We start from the raw sequence: 20,772 nt of genomic DNA, 5'->3' as shown, positions 1-20,772 counted from the left end.
CCGACGTTGACGGGCGAAAGCTCATTTAATAAGAATTTTAAAAATAAAATGTGGATTTTTACCAAAAATAACTAACATCTTGACTAAATTATGTAAATACAAAAAAGTTATCATCTATACTAATTTTAAAATTATTATTTTTTGAGAAATTAAAGATTTTAGAAAAAAAAATCAGCTAAAGGAAAATGATTGACAGGTAGATAATGGCATTGTTATCGGCGAGCGTTAGAAACGGAATTAGAGAGAGAAAAATATCTCTGTCCTTAGAAAATAGTTTAAATGTAATTGACTATCCGAAAATAGACGCCGCGAAAAATACAAATAGAGGGAGAAATTGGCGGTAAGAAATACATGGGAAAAGCGCTCTGCGTAAAGTGGTGAGGGAAACTCGCGGATTTTCGCTCAATGAATTTAAAATTCTTTACTCACACACTCGCACATTTTGAATTTTACTTACCCCAGAAAATTAAGGGTAGGGACGCAACTATATAAGCCAAGTAAATGCACGTTTCTGTCTCTTTGGTCTAAACAGTTTTATACTGGTAACAGCTTTCTTTTATATTTTAATATAAGGAAATTTTCCGAATAACAAAATCTACAATGTCAAGTCTTTTAAACTTGAGAATTGGAGATTGTTGTGGGCTTTCTAACGATCTCTACCTAAACGATCTGCATCTCTGGGCGAGAAAAATATCAAAGATTAAATCGTAATTAAAAATAAAATTTATTTAAAATTTGTTAATTTTGAGAGACCAATTGTTAGGGGCTCTCTAACGATTTCTACCAATACGATTGGTTCTTCTCAAATTGGCAATTAAAGATTGTTAAAGAGGAAAGTTTGTTTTCAGGGGCCTTCGAAAGATTTCGACCAACACGACTGACTTTCCAAATCTTTAATTAAATAAATTATTATTTGGCAAAACAATAAAAATACCTGACATTTTGAAAGATTAAATAATAGAGATGATCCTGATAAACCTGAGATTTAGCCAGAATAGGATATAATTAATTTATTATAAATTAATTATCTAGTAGGGTTTTAAACAGAGATTAGTCTATTGAAGTTTAATGTAAATATGATAGTTTAACAATATATTGTTAAACTATAATGACTCATTGAAGTTTAATTTTTTTAATACCAAGAATAGCAAAGGTAGAATAGAGTTAGGAGAAACTAACTCTTAAAAGTTTTATTAGGTAAAGTTTTGTTATATTGTTAAAATAATTTATTTCATATTTTTTTTGTAGATTTTTGTAAACCACAAACCAATATTTCGATTCAATTTACAAGCAAAATTATGACAAAGTAAAGGTGTGTTTGTATTTATTTTATTTATTTATAATACTAACTTAAATTAAAAGTAAATTTTATTCTATTCAGAACTGAGAGATAATAAGGAAAGACTCGCAATCGTTTTTAAAAACAAAGAAAGCTATATCGTCAGATTAATTATTTATTTTGATTACTTAAATAAAAATAACTAATTTTTTTATTTATTATCATTATTTTCTTTAGCATCAAATTCTTTGAAACGATAAACAATCAATTGTTTAAACAAGTTATAAAATACAATAACCTTCTAACAATATTCGAAAAAAATAAATTATAAAAAATGAAATTCTGTAATATGATAATTCTTGCTTACACAGTTTGGGATAGGGGGTGCATGTCACATTTTCTTGTATACAAGAAAATGTACATTTTCCACATCAGAACTGATACAAATTCAGCTGGTGAACATGTACATTTTCTTGTACAAGATCTTGTACAGGGATTTTCAATAGGGAATTCATTACATTTCGCGATACTTCAGATGAAGGTTAATTCATATACTTTAAGATATTTCATTGTAATTCGAGATAATTGAAAGAAATTCAAGGTAATTCATGATAATTTACAATACTGCAAATAATTCATGTAATTCAGGATAATTGAACACAAGTGTACACCTTAAGGGGTTATATACAGTCATAATTTTAAAAAAATCTATTTTTTTGCATTTTCTTAATGTATATATTTGCCTGCTGTGAAAAAATTTTTATTAAGATTCAAGAAATATTTTCGAAGTTACTGACAAAACTAGAAAGGCGCGCCGTGGGGTGTAGAGCAGGTACGGCGTCTGTAACGAGTACTTATAGAAATCTGATTCTTTTGTCCCGTCTTCTATATTCTACAGTGCAATTTTCATATACCTGAGTATATATTCTAGACGAATAAATACTTGAATTGATGATTCAATGTAAGTTTGAAAAAAAATTTTTTAACTCAATGTAAACTGTTTGTGAAACTTTAAAATCGTTTTTCTCAAAAAAATATGTTTTTCAAGTCTGTGTACACGATTTCTCGAAAACCACTGAACCGATTTAGCTCTAATTTTCACACAAGCTCAATAACTACTTTTTGCTGTCCTTAAACGAAGATCTTTTAAGTGAAATTAAAACTATAATTTTAATGAACATTTGAAGTTCATTTTTTTCAAAAAATGAACTTTTTTTTAGAAGCTGCCGTTTTGTCAAAAAGTGATATTTTTTAATTCTTTCGATTAAGGACATTTTTTCATACACTAACAGAATCAATTTAACTTTTTGATTTTAAATGATTCTGTCAATTGTTATCATGTTCACGGTCAGACACTTTTTTTGAGGACCTTTGGGAGATAAGATATAGAGGCCAAAAGGAATAATATTTTTACGAATTAAATATATTTTTTTAATCTTTAAAAGATATAAAACAATAAAGGAAAACTTCCGCTTCAATCAATAAATAGTCCTTGGAAAAAAGAATCCCGAAAAACTGCATTTTTTCGACCGCCTGACTGTATATAACCTCTTAATTCACAAGTTATTTCGCCCTCTGACTTTTCGTTTTAAGGGTTTAGTACCACATCTCAGTGACTTTTATTAATGATTTTTTATTTTATACAAAATTTATCAAGATTCGCAGTAGAGAATCGACGCCAAGTAAAAAAAAATTTTCCGCGAATATATTTTCTCAAAATATTGTCATTTTTCGACCAAAATTGAATATCTCGAAAAGTTCTTTACAGATTTCGTTCAAACCTTTTTTGCTGGGTAAAAAATTTAAAAAAATAATTTCTGTGGTGAAAATGGGAGAATTCCCAAAGAATTGTAAAAATTAGGCTTAAAAAACTCAAAAATTTTTGATTTTTTTAGCCACACCTGGAGCCTATAGAGTTCAACGAATTCGCATGAATCTTACAAATAATATTAATTACGTTATAATCTCGATATACATTTCAGGAAATTTCTATACACTCAAAATTTTTTTAAATTTTCAATTTTTTATGAAAAAATATTTTTTGCTTGATTTTTAGGTAAACGTGGAGCTCATAATTCTTTACCGATTTGCATAAAACATAGAAATAATATCAATTATGTTAAAATCTCGATTAATAATCAATGACATCTGAATATGCTCAAAATTTTTTACGGTAAAAAATTGATTTTTTTGATAATTTAGACACACTTGGAGCCTATAATTCTTAACCGATTCACATGAAACTTACCAATAATGTCAGTTAAATAATGTAGAAATCTACTTTACCGACCGAGTTAGATTTGGCTCCCACCACTAGATGGCGCTATCAACCAATTCAAACCCCCTTGGCGGGAAATTTGAATTTTTAAAAGTACCGAGGTGCCGCGCATCAAGATTGCAATGTTAATTACCATGAATCACCGACCATACCTGTTGTTTTTCATAACCTTAGCGGTTATGACGCTCATTTTATTATTAAAGCTATTGCTACTGAGTTTGAAGGTAGAGTTGATTTACTTCCTATAAACAAAGAAAAGTATATCAGCTTTACAAAAAATATTAAAAATAGTTTAATCAAATTTCTATTCATTGATTCCTTTAAATTCATGGCATCATGATTGGACAAGTTAGCGTCCCTTCTCAACGAATATAAAATTGTTAATTCGGTTTTTTCCAATTACAGCGAAGACAAAATTCAATTGTTAACGCGAAAATGAATTTTTCCCTATGAGTACATTGACTCGAGGGAAAAACTCAATGAAACTCAATTACCGTCAAAAGAAAATTTTTATAGCACTTCGAATGATTTTAATATTTCAGATAATGATTATGTACATGCGCAAAATGTGTGGAGTGAATTTAACTGTCAAAATCTTGGTGATTATGTGTATTTGTACATGCAAACCGATGTATTGTTACTCGCGAATATTTTGAAAATTTCAGGGATCAGTGTTTACTCGCGTACGGTCTTGATCCTGCGCATTATTATACAACGCCAGGACTGACATGGGATGCCATGTTAAAGTATACGAATATAAGATTGGAACTCCTCACGGACATCGACATGGAGTGACTATACACCGCAGTGAGAAGGGAAACATTCTCATGCGAAAGTGAGAAACTTTTCTCCTCTATGAGTGAGTAAAATCAAGGTTGCTAACCTAGAAGACTTGTTGGTAAGGTAGGTATTGAATTGTTTTCCTGCAACTGTTTCTCAAGTTGTATTAAATTATAAAATTAGTTGAAGTAAGTACATATTATTTATTTTTTAAATATTAATTAAATTATTTATGGTTGAAGGTAATTTTTTTTAATCAATTCTTCATTATATTTTAAAAAATTTTGATTTTGAAATATTTTATTTAAGTAATTAAAGAAAAAATAAAAATAATAGGGAAATTGAGGTTAAGTTAATAATATTTTTAGTATTTTTTATTTTTTAATTATCATTTATTTTTATTATTTTTATAAGTTTTTTTATTTTTCAAAAAAAATTATTTTCTTATGGATTCATTTTATTTTCTTTAGGATTAAAAAAATTAATTTAATTAACCTAAACTTCAATAACATATAACTCTAAAATTATTTAATTTTTTAATATTTCATAATGAAGAAAATTGCAGTTTTTTTATTAAATTTTAAATGTTGAAAAAAATTTTAATTTTTATATTAAAACAGTATTTTTTATAAACAAATACATATTTTTAAATTTGTGCAAAATTTCTGTTACATCTTTCTATTTTTACATACCTGAAAATACTAACAAAATTTTATAATAAATATTGCATTTGGCCTAATGATACATTTTGTTTATATAATTTCTGAAAAAAAATTTATTTTTTTTTTATTTAAAAAATACCTTTCAATATGCTTGTTTATGAATACAATAAATAAAATAAAACTGAAGAAAATTTTTAACATCGTAGGTAGAAAAGTATTTATTTTAATTAAAATATTTTAATAGTGTTTATATATATCTACTAATTTTATTATTATTATTATTTAAATTATTATTAATATTTAGAATATATAAGACGTGATTTGAAAAAAGGGACCTTAGAAGCAAATAATTATAGGTGATGTTTTTAAATTTTTAAGTAAAAACACACAAAGACGTTTAATTCGTAATACAAACTAATGATATTTAGGTCTTCATTACATCTTAAGTATTCAATAAAATCTGATTTCAGTTGTACAAAAAAAATAAACTTTTGGTTTTAGTAAAACTGTTGTCAACATAACCTATAATGCATTTTATTCTAAGGTCACTTTTTTCAGATCGCATCACATATTTGAAATATTTTTATCTTTCACAATATTTATTTTGTTAGAATTATTTTTTCCTAAATGAATTACATTCTTTAATACTCTGTTTATAATTTTTTTAGGATTAAAAAACAATGTCTGGAAATATGCAACCTTATTTTATATTTTATGTACAATATTCTTTCCTTCTTATAATGTCGTATTTAAGATTGCATCTAAATTTGAATTGGGCTTTTCTTCAAGAGATATTAATCATTGAGGATATTGAAATGGAAAATTTAATTATATTATTAAAATTACAATTTTACCATTTATACAGTACCGTCCAGAAGTATCAGGACGATTACACGCGACTCTCTGAAAAAACATGTTATCACTTTTTCAATCATATTTCTGCAACAAAAGGAGATACAAAAAAAACTCAAAAACGGTTAGAAAGCTTATTAAATTTTGAATAAAATAAGCCATGTTTGAAGCCATTCCGTTAATAATTTTCTGAGTTGTAGAGTGAGAAAGATGGAAAAAATATTATCAAATTTTCTAATTTTGGTCTCTTGACTTCAACATTTTCAAAAATCTAGAAAAATTTAGATAAAAATTTTTTAAAAACACAGAAATGTTCGCTAGAATTTCATCTTTAAAATAAATTTTAGAAAATTAAAAAATATTAATCCGTCATCGAATTATCATTAAAAATGTGAAGCCGTGTTGCGCCCGATCGATGCTTTGAAAATCAACTGTGACGACTCGATTCCGGCTTCGCGCGGGAGCAAGCGGGAGAGAAAACAGGGTCGGATTTATGCGGGAACGATTAAATTTTACACGTTTCACGACGAATATGTAAAGAAACTCGAAATTTCATCGTTCCCGCATAAAGCCGACCCTCTTTTCTCTCCCGCTTGCTCCCGCGCGAACCGGAATCGAGTAGTCACAGTTGATTTTCAAAGCATCGATCGGGCGCAACATGGCTTCACATTTTTAATGATAATTCGATGACGGATTAATATTTTTTAATTTTCTAAAATTTATTTTAAAGCTGAAATTCTAGCGAACATTTCTGTGTTTTTAAAAAATTTTTATCTAAATTTTTCTAGATTTTTGAAAATGTTGAAGTCAAGAGACCAAAATTAGAAAATTTGATAATATTTTTTCCATCTTTCTCACTCTACAACTCAGAAAATTATTAACGGAATGGCTTCAAACATGGCTTATTTTATTCAAAATTTAATAAGCTTTCTAACCGTTTTTGAGTTTTTTTTGTATCTCCTTTTGTTGCAGAAATATGATTGAAAAAGTGATAACATGTTTTTTCAGAGAGTCGCGTGTAATCGTCCTGACACTTCTGGACGGTACTGTATACAAGGAGAGAACGACGTGTTTGGATGTAAAATAGATATATTGGATGGTGGGAAGAAATTGTTCCTCAATTCACAAGTGACGATTGGATAGAAAATTTTCGCATGAATAAATCAACATTCGAATATATTTGTAAAGAATTAAATTCTGAGTTAAAGCCAAAATTTAATCAATTACAACCCAGAGAACCAGTTGACGTTAGAAAGCAAGTTGCTATTGGAATATTTTTATATGCAAGTTCTTGCGAGTACCGTGTTGTTGCTCATCTTTTTGGTTTGCATACAACAACTGTTCGGAAACATATTCATCGAGTTACAAAGGCGATTAATAATAAATTAATGCCCAAATGGATAACCATGCCAAATGAAATTGCATGCAGAAAAATCTCCAATGAATTTGAAAAAATTACAGGAATGCCTAATTTTATTGGTGCTATAGATGGCAGACACATACCGATTCGTCCACCTTCCGATGGATATCGAGATTTTATAAACAGGAAGGGTTGGGCATCTTACGTTCTTCAGGGCCTAGTGGATAATAATTTAATGTAAAAATCTTCTTTTTATATTTGTAAAATATTAGAGCTGGTAAAATTTTATTATTGTTATATAAAATTTCAGTTTTCGCAATATAAACATAGAATCGCCAGGTTGCAACCACGACTCAAATGTTTTTAGAAATTCGTATCTATTCACTAATTATGAACAATTTGTGCCTCAGGTAAAGAAATATATTATGGCTTAAATGAAACTTAAAATTTTTTTTTTAAATTTTTCTAAAAATACTTTGACACAAATAAGAATCCATGTAATAATTATATCATATAAAGGAAATGAAATATTTTATTTTATAGGCTACAAGATTAATCAACAGCACCAGAGTTCCTTTTTTAATCATGGGAGATCCAGCATATCCTTTGCTACTATGGTTAATAAAAGGTTTCTCAAGAACATCTGGTAGGACCGAAATTCAAGAATCATTTAACGCATATGAGAGATTCTTTTTCAATCGCCCCAGCCCAAAAAGTCAATGTTCTGGGATTGGCTTCATACTTTGCTAAATTGTTGTCCTATATGATAGTAATAAATCCCTAAAATATAAACTCATTAAAAAAATATTTGTAGAAAGTAGAGGGGGTTGAAGTTTTGACGTTAAGGGTAACATTGTCATTTTCAAATCCGTATAGGGGAATAGTGTCAGGGTTGGACACAGTTTTGGTTTTTTGTTTATAAATATTTTGTTTAGATAAATTCAGTCAATTGTGGTATATGGGTGGAAAGATCTACAAAAGAGGAAGACTTTTGCTGTGGACCGTAAATTGATTGGTCCAAAATTAAAAAAGTTATAAACATTAAAAAAAAAAAAAAAACTAGTCAGGGTTGGACTTTTCAGTCAGGGTTGGACACTTTTTGAAAATCGAAACGCATTATTGGTAAAAACGTAAAATAACATTTGTAATGTTTTTTATTCTTATTTTTTCATGTTATCTTTACTTATTGTTTACAAATTGTAAAGCTTCATGGGTTTAAAAAAGGAATGAACTCAAATTACAAAAAATAACGCTTTATTGTTCCAAATAACTCAATGAAATGATGAACAAAATTTATACAATTTAAGTATTATTTTTCTAATATCTTTGGCACAATTTTGCACTGAAATATCAATAAAATAAAATTTATTTGTATATTTATTTATAAATTATGTCAAATTCATAATTAATATGGGTGTCTAACCCTAACTGTATAAAGTGTCCAACCCTAACTAGAAGCATCATTTTCGAATTGTGCTAACCATAACCAGACATGTGTCGCCATTCGATTTTTGACTTTTTTTCTTCTTAAATTATGTACCCCACAATACATTCAATAAGCTTACCTTGCCGAATTCTTGCTTTTTTTACACATTTTTTAGGTGTATTCACAAGTCAAACAAAACTTTTTTTGTCTCTTCGATTGCACCGAAGTCACAGGAGACGCTACTTTTGATTCTCCAAAAATGTAATGCCACAAAAAGTTAGGTTACACTACTAGAAGATTCGTCTCGTACGCACACAGGTGGCGCTAGTGTTCTTATTTAAAAAAAGCCAAGTGTCCAACCCTGACAAGTGACCAACCCTGACACTATTCCCCTAGCTATGACAAAAGTTAATGGATTTTAATTTACCTATAATGAATTTTAATGCATTTTTCACGTACTTTTCAAAAAAGTATACGAAATTTAAAAAAAAAATTTATGACCCCTTTTTTCAAAATCAACCCTTATTTTTCGATTTTCACCCCTTCGGGGATTTTTTTTTATTTTCATTGGAAAGCTGAGGTTTTTTCCCATGAGCTATGTAAATATGAAAGTGGGACAACAATAATTTTGTGAGAAACATAATATTAAATTAGGCGGTGCCTACCTAAATCCTCGAAGATGATCTTCAGGTATACCCGTTATCGGCACCGCCTACTTTAATATTCTGTTTCTCACAAAATTATTGTTGTCCCACTTTCATATTTACATAGCTCATGGGAAAAAACCTCAGCTTTCCAATGAAAATAAAAAAAAAATACCCGAAGGGGTGAAAATCGAAAAATAAGGGTTGATTTTGAAAAAAAGGGGTCATAAATTTTTTTTTTTAAATTTCGTATACTTTTTTGAAAAGTACGTGAAAAATGCATTAAAATTCATTATAGGTAAATTAAAATCCATTAACTTTTGTCATAGTTATACGGATTTGAAAATGACAATGTTACCCTTAACGTCAAAACTTCAACCCCCTCTACTTTCTACAAATATTTTTTTAATGAGTTTATATTTTAGGGATTTATTACTATCATATAGGACAACAATTTAGCAAAGTATGAAGCCAATCCCAGAACATTGACTTTTTGGGCTGGGGCGATTGAAAAAGAATCTCTCATATATGAATTCCGGAAGAGTCAAAGTTGAAATAGCTTTTGGCAGACTAAAAGCTAGATGGAGACGAATTACAAAAAAAGCAGAATGTCATTACACATTCATTCCTCCATTAGTGGCTGCTTGTTGCACATTGCACAATATTGTTGAATTTAAAAAAGATAATTTTAAAGAAATTTGGACTGAAATGCATCAAAATGCTGCATACTTATATCCACAACCGGAAAATTACGAGGAAAATAATGTAGATGATGGAACTGCTATAAGAAATGTTTTGTTGGACAAAGTTTCATCTCTACCAATAAGAAGAACATTGTATTAATTAATAATTTATTTAAAAACATATTTTACGATAGGCATGTAGAATGTTTTGAAATTTTTAATTTAAATTTAATATTGCAATCCTCAAACTTATAGTTCACAATTAAAAAAAATTATTATATGAAACATATATCTTCATATTTTTTATAATATATTTTCGTGATTTTTGGAAAATTATTATAATAATATAATTATTGATTATTATATTATATTGTTTATAAATGTGTTTTTTAATTTAAATTTATAAATAATGTAATATTGGTGGAAGTAAGAGCAGAAAAAAATATTATAAAATTTATTACTTTTAGGTAAAACGTTAATTAAAGTATGATATTATTACTAGATAATAGTCTTAAACTTAATGTACATTATGTTTGAAATGATAAATGTTAATCTGCATAATAAAAATAAAACAGTTTGTTACCAAATTTAAAATTTTTTATTTTATCTATTATTTAATAATACATTATAAAGATCAAGATCTAAAAATTTAACGATTTAAACATTTTTAAATTTACTTATATTAAATTTTTTAAACAAATTTTTATTGCAATTAAAAATTGAAAAAAATTTTTAAGCAATGTACCTTAATGTTAATAAATGGCTGAATCCATTTCAAAACATACAGGCCGACCACCAATATGAAGAACCAATCCTAAGAGTTTCAAGCGGGCTAAACAATCCTGGTAGTAAGGAGAAATTTTTATCGAAATATTTTTTTTTATGAAATTTGAAATGGCTGACGTGCAGTTTCAAGAACAAATGAACTAACTGAAGTGAGTCATTTTATAACCAACAATAATGTATTCCAATATTTAGTTACTTTAAATGTGTTTTAATGTGCAATACAAATATTTAATTATTTATATGTGAAAATAATTCATAATAATTTGAAAAAATATTTTTTTAATATTTGAATTATTATAAAATAAACTATCTTTAATTTTACTTAATCAATTTATTTGAAAATGAAATTTGCAAATATTAATTTCCAAATTGAAAATTAAAACTTTAAGTTTTTTAAAAAATTTTTGAATGATAATTTGAATTGGAAAATATTTCAAGAGTATATTACTGAAAGAATCACAATATTTATAAAAAATATTTTTTCTTTTTTCACCTTTTTATTAATTATATATTTATTATCATTGGTTTTAACGATACTTAAAATGTCAAATTATAAATTTTTTGATGTTTAGAACCTGGTTGAAAAAAGTGATTTTATGGTTATTTTCTATACATACATTATTGTTGGTTATAAAATGACTCACTTCAGTTAGTTCATTTGTTCTTGAAACTGCACGTCAGCCATTTCAAATTTCGTAAAAAAAATATTTCGAAAAAAATTTCTCCCTACTACCAGGATTGTTTAGCCCGCTTGAAACTCCTAGGATTGGTTCTTCATATAATTTTGAACTTTTTTTCAAATTTCAAATGGGATTTTAAAGAGGAATATACCTTCTACAAGATCCAAGAAAAATAATTTGATTGCATTCATTAGAAAAAAAATTACAGGCGAAACAATTTTTTTTCATTGTTCTTTCGAGTTTTACCACTCAAACTTCAAATGACCATAACTTCGTTAAACATAATTTTTATGAAAAATAAAAAAAGTGTCTCTTTATTTTTCATGTAGAATAACATATTTCATCAACAGAAAAATCTACAACTTGAAATGGATTCAGCCAAATAGAAAATTTGTATAGGTTTTTATAAAATTAAATTATAAAATTTTAAATTACCAAAAAAAATTATATATCTAGTAATATACAATAATGATATACATTATATACTTTCAAAAAAATTATTGTTTGAATAATTATTAACAATAAAAATTTATAGATATATATTGGGCATTCTTTCTCAATTTTTCATCGACGCTGCCCACTTTCCATTCAGTCCAAAATCTTTCGGAAACCCCTTAAAATTTTCGTAAAAATGTAAGCTTTTGAATGGTGCGTGGCAAAATTATCCAATTTAATTGAATCATCATTTAATTGTCAAAAAACTTAAAAAAAGTAAAGAAATTGATAAATATTTAAGTCTAAAGTTTGATTATTGGACTCTGTTCTGTTTTTATTAACTCACGATAGTACTCTAGTTCACTATAGACCACCAAAGAAGTGTTAAACAATTTAGCAAATCCATTATAACCGCTAAAAAAATTTTAAACGGTTAAAATTACTCGATTTTTATAAAAATTGATAATAGAAGATTTTTTGTCGCAAAATGCAAATCTGAATTCATCTTTGAAAAGTTTTTCATGTTTGTTGGAATACACCTACCGGAAATCGTTTTAATATTTTTTTTGAATTAAAAGTCTTTCTTACAAAAACTGATATCAAAAAGTTATCTAGTAAATTTAGAACTAAATTAATATTTAATTTCTCACCTTTCACTTTTTGCACTTCTCATATGAAAGAATCGAAGAAGTACTAGCATTTGAAAAATTTTTAATGACTAATTCCTCATTGTTTGGCACGAAACAGTGACTCTTCATGATATCCGGAACTGGTGGGGCTGCAGCGAATCTTGCGTTTAAAAATCTTTTCGTTTTTTGATGTTCTTTTTCGTTGTAAGAAAATATATCAACACTTTTGGAATTCCTTTTGGCCCAGTCAACAAATTTCTCGAATGTATAAATGGCATCGTTTGGTTTACAAAGAAGGCTAGCATGCACTGCTTCTTTTTTGAATTCTGCACCAACGCCGTCTGAAGGAGTGAAGTGAAGCTAGCAGTCAAGTTCAGCAGCGTCCCATAGGCGTATCACACGAAATTCGAGAAATATGCCCCGCTATCCATTATTGTCAGTAAAAAGCATTTTCGCACAAAAATTACAAAAATTAACACAAAAAACAAACAACAAATGAAAACTACAAACACCAAGACATAATAATTATTATTATAAATAAATAAATAAAGAAATACATATAAAGTGAAATATTGAGTTCCTCGAGAAAATCGAGTGTAGAAAAAATTCTAGGGAATTAGCAAACGATGGGAATCCAATCGTTACATTCTAGAGATGATTAGGAGTTATAAAAAAAATAATAACAATTTTTATTGTTATAAACAATAGCCAGCAGCCGGGCAATTATTAAATTTTGACATTTTTTGAGAAAATCGAGTGTAGAAAAAAATCTAGTGTGTTAGGAAACGATGGGAATCCCATCGTTACATTCTAGAGATGATAAGGTGTTATGAAAAAAATAATAACAATTTTTATTTTTATAAACAATAGCCAGCAGCCGGGCAATTATTAAATTTTGACAATTTTTGAGAAAATCGAGAATAGAAAAAAATCTAAGGTGTTAGGAAACGATGGGAATCCTATAGTTACATTCTAGAGATGATAAGGTGTTATAAAAAAATTAATAACAATTTTTATTGTTATAAACAATAGCCAGCAGCCGGGCAATTATTGAATTTTTGACATTTTTTGAGAAAATCGAGTGTAGAAAAAAATCTAGGGTGTTAGGAAACGATGGGAATCCTATAGTTACATTCTAGAGATGATAAGGTGTTAAGAAAAAAATAATAACAATTTTTATTGTTATAAACAATAGCCAGCAGCCGGGCAATTATTGGATTTTGACATTTTTTGAGAAAATCGAAAGTAGAAAAAAATCTAGGGTGTTAGGAAACAATGGGAATCTCATCGTTACATTCTAGAGATGATTAGGTGTTATAAAAAAAATAATAACAATTTTTATTGTTATAAACAATAGCCAGCAGCCGGGCAATTATTAAATTTTGACAATTTTTGAGAAAATCGAGTGTAGAAAAAAATCTAGTGTGTTAGGAAACGATGAGAATCCCATCGTTACATTCTAGAGATGATAAGGTGTTATGAAAAAAATAATAACAATTTTTATTTTTATAAACAATAGCCAGCAGCCGGGCAATTATTGGATTTTGACATTTTTCGAGAAAATCGAGTGTAGAAAAAAATCTAGGGTGTTAGGAAACGATGGGAATCCTATAGTTACATTCTAGAGATGATTAGGTGTTATGAAAAAAATAATAACAATTTTTATTCTTATAAACAATAGCCAGCAGCCGGGCAATTATTGAATTTTTACATTTTTTGAGAAAATTGAGAGTAGAGAAAAATCTAGGGTGTTAGGAAACGATGGGAATCCCATCGTTACATTCTAGAGATGATTAGGTGTTATAAAAAAAATAATAACAATTTTTATTGTTATAAACAATAGCCAGCAGCCGGGCAATTATTAAATTTTGACAATTTTTGAGAAAATCGAGAATCGAAAAAAATCTAAGGTTTTAGGAAACGATGGGAAACCTATAGTTACATTCTAGAGATGATAAGGTGTTATAAAAAAATTAATAACAATTTTTATTGTTATAAACAATAGCCAGCAGCCGGGCAATTATTGAATTTTTGACATTTTTTGAGAAAATCGAGTGTAGAAAAAAATCTAGGGTGTTAGGAAACGATGGGAATCCTATAGTTACATTCTAGAGATGATAAGGTGTTAAGAAAAAAATAATAACAATTTTTATTGTTATAAACAATAGCCAGCAGCCGGGCAATTATTGGATTTTGACATTTTTTGAGAAAATCGAAAGTAGAAAAAAATCTAGGGTGTTAGGAAACAATGGGAATCTTATCGTTACATTCTAGAGATGATTAGGTGTTATAAAAAAAATAATAACAATTTTTATTGTTATAAACAATAGCCAGCAGCCGGGCAATTATTAAATTTTGACAATTTTTGAGAAAATCGAGAATAGAAAAAAATCTAAGGTGTTAGAAAACGATGGGAATCCTATAGTTACATTCTAGAGATAATAAGGTGTTATAAAAAAATTAATAACAATTTTTATTGTTATAAACAATAGCCAGCAGCCGGGCAATTATTGAATTTTTGACATTTTTTGAGAAAATCGAGTGTAGAAAAAAATCTAGGGTGTTAGGAAACGATGGGAATCCTATAGTTACATTCTAGAGATGATAAGGTGTTAAGAAAAAAATAATAACAATTTTTATTGTTATAAACAATAGCCAGCAGCCGGGCAATTATTGGATTTTGACATTTTTTGAGAAAATCGAAAGTAGAAAAAAATCTAGGGTGTTAGGGAACAATGGGAATCTCATCGTTACATTCTAGAGATGATTAGGTGTTATAAAAAAAATAATAACAATTTTTATTGTTATAAACAATAGCCAGCAGCCGGGCAATTATTAAATTTTGACAATTTTTGAGAAAATCGAGTGTAGAAAAAAATCTAGTGTGTTAGGAAACGATGGGAATTCCATCGTTACATTCTAGAGATGAAAAGGTGTTATGAAAAAAATAATAACAATTTTTATTTTTATAAACAATAGCCAGCAGCCGGGCAATTATTGGATTTTGACATTTTTCGAGAAAATTGAGAGTAGAGAAAAATCTAGGGTGTTAGGAAACGATGGGAATCCCATCGTTACATTCTAGAGATGATTAGGTGTTATGAAAAAAATAATAACAATTTTTATTGTTATAAACAATAGCCAGCAGCCGGGCAATTATTAAATTTTGACAATTTTTGAGAAAATCGAGAATAGAAAAAAATCTAAGGTGTTAGGAAACGATGGGAATCCTATAGTTACATTCTAGAGATGATTAGGTGTTATGAAAAAAATAATAACATTTTTTATTCTTATAAACAATAGCCAGCAGCCGGGCAATTATTGAATTTTTACATTTTTTGAGAAAATTGAGAGTAGAGAAAAATCTAGGGTGTTAGGAAACGATGGGAATCCCATCGTTACATTCTAGAGATGATTAGGTGTTATAAAAAAAATAATAACAATTTTTATTGTTATAAACAATAGCCAGCAGCCGGGCAATTATTAAATTTTGACAATTTTTGAGAAAATCGAGTGTAGAAAAAAATCTAGTGTGTTAGGAAACGATGGGAATCCCATCGTTACATTCTAGAGATGATAAGGTGTTATGAAAAAAATAATAACAATTTTTATTTTTATAAACAATAGCCAGCAGCCGGGCAATTATTGGATTTTGACATTTTTCGAGAAAATTGAGAGTAGAGAAAAATCTAGGGTGTTAGGAAACGATGGGAATCCCATCGTTACATTCTAGAGATGATTAGGTGTTATAAAAAAAATAATAACAATTTTTATTGTTATAAACAATAGCCAGCAGCCGGGCAATTATTAAATTTTGACAATTTTTGAGAAAATCGAGTGTAGAAAAAAATCTAGTGTGTTAGGAAACGATGGGAATCCCATCGTTACATTCTAGAGATGATAAGGTGTTATGAAAAAAATAATAACAATTTTTATTTTTATAAACAATAGCCAGCAGCCGGGCAATTATTGGATTTTGACATTTTTCGAGAAAATTGAGAGTAGAGAAAAATCTAGGGTGTTAGGAAACGATGGGAATCCCATCGTTACATTCTAGAGATGATTAGGTGTTATAAAAAAAATAATAACAATTTTTATTGTTATAAACAATAGCCAGCAGCCGGGCAATTATTAAATTTTTACATTTTTTGAGAAAATTGAGAGTAGAGAAAAATCTAGGGTGTTAGGAAACGATGGGAATCCCATCGTTACATTCTAGAGATGATAAGGTGTTATGAAAAAAATAATAACAATTTTTATTTTTATAAACAATAGCCAGCAGCCGGGCAATTATTGGATTTTGACATTTTTCGAGAAAATTGAGAGTAGAGAAAAATCTAGGGTGTTAGGAAACGATGGGAATCCCATCGTTACATTCTAGAGATGATTAGGTGTTATAAAAAAAATAATAACAATTTTTATTGTTATAAACAATAGCCAGCAGCCGGGCAATTATTAAATTTTGACAATTTTTGAGAAAATCGAGAATAGAAAAAAATCTAAGGTGTTAGGAAACGATGGGAATCCTATAGTTACATTCTAGAGATGATAAGGTGTTATAAAAAAATTAATAACAATTTTTATTGTTATAAACAATAGCCAGCAGCCGGGCAATTATTAAATTTTGACAATTTTTGAGAAAATCGAGAATAGAAAAAAATCTAAGGTGTTAGGAAACGATGGGAATCCTATAGTTACATTCTAGAGATGATTAGGTGTTATGAAAAAAATAATAACAATTTTTATTCTTATAAACAATAGCCAGCAGAAGGGCAATTATTGAATATTTACATTTTTTGAGAAAATTGAGAGTAGAGAAAAATCTAGGGTGTTAGGAAACGATGGGAATCCCATCGTTACATTCTAGAGATGATTAGGTGTTATAAAAAAAATAATAACAATTTTTATTGTTATAAACAATAGCCAGCAGCCGGGCAATTATTAAATTTTGACAATTTTTGAGAAAATCGAGTGTAGAAAAAAATCTAGTGTGTTAGGAAACGATGGGAATCCCATCGTTACATTCTAGAGATGATAAGGTGTTATGAAAAAAATAATAACAATTTTTATTTTTATAAATAATAGCCAGCAGCCGGGCAATTATTGGATTTTGACATTTTTCGAGAAAATTGAGAGTAGAGAAAAATCTAGGGTGTTAGGAAACGATGGGAATCCCATCGTTACATTCTAGAGATGATTAGGTGTTATAAAAAAAATAATAACAATTTTTATTGTTATAAACAATAGCCAGCAGCCGGGCAATTATTAAATTTTGACAATTTTTGAGAAAATCGAGAATAGAAAAAAATCTAAGGTGTTAGGAAACGATGGGAATCCTATAGTTACATTCTAGAGATGATTAGGTGTTATGAAAAAAATAATAACAATTTTTATTCTTATAAACAATAGCCAGCAGCCGGGCAATTATTAAATTTTGACAATTTTTGAGAAAATCGAGAATAGAAAAAAATCTAAGGTGTTAGGAAACGATGGGAATCCTATAGTTACATTCTAGAGATGATTAGGTGTTATGAAAAAAATAATAACAATTTTTATTCTTATAAACAATAGCCAGCAGCCGGGCAATTATTGAATTTTTACATTTTTTGAGAAAATTGAGAGTAGAGAAAAATCTAGGGTGTTAGGAAACGATGGGAATCCCATCGTTACATTCTAGAGATGATTAGGTGTTATAAAAAAAATAATAACAATTTTTATTGTTATAAACAATAGCCAGCAGCCGGGCAATTATTAAATTTTGACAATTTTTGAGAAAATCGAGTGTAGAAAAAAATCTAGTGTGTTAGGAAACGATGGGAATCCCATCGTTACATTCTAGAGATGATAAGGTGTTATGAAAAAAATAATAACAATTTTTATTTTTATAAACAATAGCCAGCAGCCGGGCAATTATTGGATTTTGACATTTTTCGAGAAAATTGAGAGTAGAGAAAAATCTAGGGTGTTAGGAAACGATGGGAATCCCATCGTTACATTCTAGAGATGATTAGGTGTTATAAAAAAAATAATAACAATTTTTATTGTTATAAACAATAGCCAGCAGCCGGGCAATTATTAAATTTTGACAATTTTTGAGAAAATCGAAAATAGAAAAAAATCTAAGGTGTTAGGAAACGATGGGAATCCTATAGTTACATTCTAGAGATGATAAGGTGTTATAAAAAAATTAATAACAATTTTTATTGTTATAAACAATAGCCAGCAGCCGGGCAATTATTAAATTTTGACAATTTTTGAGAAAATCGAGAATAGAAAAAAATCTAAGGTGTTAGGAAACGATGGGAATCCTATAGTTACATTCTAGAGATGATTAGGTGTTATGAAAAAAATAATAACAATTTTTATTCTTATAAACAATAGCCAGCAGCCGGGCAATTATTGAATTTTTACATTTTTTGAGAAAATTGAGAGTAGAGAAAAATCTAGGGTGTTAGGAAACGATGGGAATCCCATCGTTACATTCTAGAGATGATTAGGTGTTATAAAAAAAATAATAACAATTTTTATTCTTATAAACAATAGCCAGCAGCCGGGCAATTATTAAATTTTGACAATTTTTGAGAAAATCGAGTGTAGAAAAAAATCTAGTCTGTTAGGAAACGATGGGAATCCCATCGTTACATTCTAGAGATGATAAGGTGTTATGAAAAAAATAATAACAATTTTTATTTTTATAAACAATAGCCAGCAGCCGGGCAATTATTGGATTTTGACATTTTTCGAGAAAATTGAGAGTAGAGAAAAATCTAGGGTGTTAGGAAAGGATGGGAATCCCATCGTTACATTCTAGAGATGATTAGGTGTTATAAAAAAAATAATAACAATTTTTATTGTTATAAACAATAGCCAGCAGCCGGGCAATTATTAAATTTTGACAATTTTTGAGAAAATCGAGAATAGAAAACAAAAAGTCACTCAATTTTTTTCAGTCTAAGTTATCGTACATTAAAGTGATAATAGTAACGTCTAGGATCTGTTGTTTCTTAACACAAAACATCCAGGATGTGCCGCGTGGAGGCTCCTAGTTCGATTTCACATCCCTTTTTTTTTTTATTTTTTGTTTTTTTTTGTTTTTTTTTGTTATTTTTTGTTTTTTTTGTTTTTTTTTTAAATACTTTTTTAGGAATTGTTATATTTCTCGTTTTGTTCATAATACTTACTTCTGTAAAACTATTATATGATATGAAAATTTTTCATATTTTTGCTGCTGAAATTATTGTTTTTATTGTCGAGCAGAACTCTCTTGTGCTTGAAAAACCACATGGTGGTTCATTTTTTTTGTCGTTATCACTCCTGAATACTTGACAGTTCTTTCCCTAGTCATTTTTAAGACAACTGTAGCTTGTCTCGTATCTTTAAATGGTTTACATTCTATCAAGGAAGACATGATCCAAGCTCGAATTTGGTTCATTTGTTTCTCTTCAAATTTAATATTCTGACCGCTGACAATAATGTGTTCCCAAATGCAGAGGTGTGAACCGCAATTTCCTTTGCTTTTTTTTGTTTCTTTTTGCCGGGGAATATCTTTGGGTACATATAGTGTCCAATTTATAAAATCGATTGGCTTTTCCTGTACCTTTGGTAAGAAGTCACAAATCAAATTTATCCATGTCTGTTGAAGGTCGCCGTGTTGGCTGTCAATGTAAACGATAGAAGATTGTTTGAGGAGGATTATCATCAACGTCCAATGGCTTTTGTCATAAATTGGTAAAATCCAAATATCATAATTTTTGGCCCTAACTTGCTTGCACCACTTCAGAACATCAACAATGCAGTAATTTTGGTTTATGATCGAAACCACATGTTGTGTATTGAAAATCAATGTACTGACGTCGTTGTGCTTTTCTAGAATCATCAAGCCAAATGCGTCAATAACATTATCTTCTAGATAGTTGGTTGGGAGCAGGGTTTTTAAGCAGTGGTAATCTAATTGAACACCTGAAATATAATATACATTTTCTGGATTTAACTTATGAAATTGTCTAGCATCACTCCAAGGTTCTTCGTTCGAAACTGTTTCTGAATGTGAGATAATATCATTTCTATCTGTTTTTGTGTTCAAGGGAATATTTTTACTCGAATTCTTTAAATCTTTTATAACTTTTGATGTACGTCTCTGTCTTTTTGTATCTACCCAACATTCGACTGCAAGATCTGGATCTTTGTATGAAGTTTATGAATCATTTGACCTAATGCTCAATTCAGAATCTGAGAGTTCATATTCGAAAAATTGGGTCGTTTTGACTTTCTCTTTTTG

At 28.5% G+C, this 20,772-nt stretch overlaps 1 protein-coding gene and 1 long non-coding RNA gene across 4 annotated transcripts; both read left to right on the top strand.

Annotated features, from left to right (window-relative positions):
* The first annotated feature begins 203 nt into the window (after positions 1–203).
* Positions 204–7,452, top strand: LOC127286373 (putative nuclease HARBI1). Its single transcript, XM_051312773.1, has 2 exons — positions 204–340; positions 6,939–7,452. The coding sequence occupies exons 1-2, from the start codon at positions 204–206 to the stop codon at positions 7,450–7,452; spliced, it is 651 nt and encodes a 216-aa protein (XP_051168730.1).
* A 6,312-nt stretch (positions 7,453–13,764) lies between these two features.
* LOC127286353 (uncharacterized) lies at positions 13,765–19,273 on the top strand. Of its 3 annotated transcripts, XR_007843725.1 has the most exons (4): positions 13,765–13,805; positions 15,428–15,589; positions 15,914–16,885; positions 18,344–18,591. It is a non-coding gene; the product is annotated as an uncharacterized LOC127286353 (long non-coding RNA). The 3 variants fall into 3 exon arrangements; XR_007843726.1 differs by lacking the exons at positions 13,765–13,805; positions 15,428–15,589 and adding an exon at positions 19,154–19,273 and having other exon boundaries at positions 15,826–16,885; positions 18,344–18,505; XR_007843727.1 differs by lacking the exons at positions 13,765–13,805; positions 15,428–15,589 and having other exon boundaries at positions 15,826–16,561; positions 16,724–16,885.
* Positions 19,274–20,772: the final 1,499 nt, after the last annotated feature.

The sequence above is a fragment of the Leptopilina boulardi genome, unplaced genomic scaffold, assembly GCF_019393585.1.
Source record: "Leptopilina boulardi isolate dan_hultmark-lab unplaced genomic scaffold, ZJU_Lbou_2.1 LbouV2_353, whole genome shotgun sequence".
NCBI classification, from domain to species: Eukaryota; Metazoa; Arthropoda; class Insecta; order Hymenoptera; family Figitidae; genus Leptopilina; species Leptopilina boulardi.
This window is presented reverse-complemented; position numbering and strand designations above follow the sequence as displayed.

Excerpts from the sequence above, each read along its gene's own strand:
- LOC127286373 (XM_051312773.1), top strand. The coding sequence starts at position 204 with ATGGCATTGTTATCGGCGAGCGTTAGAAACGGAATTAGAGAGAGAAAA. Across the intron at positions 341-6,938 it reads AATAGAGGGAGAAATTGGCG|ATATATTGGATGGTGGGAAG; the intron begins GTAAGAAATACA and ends GATGTAAAATAG.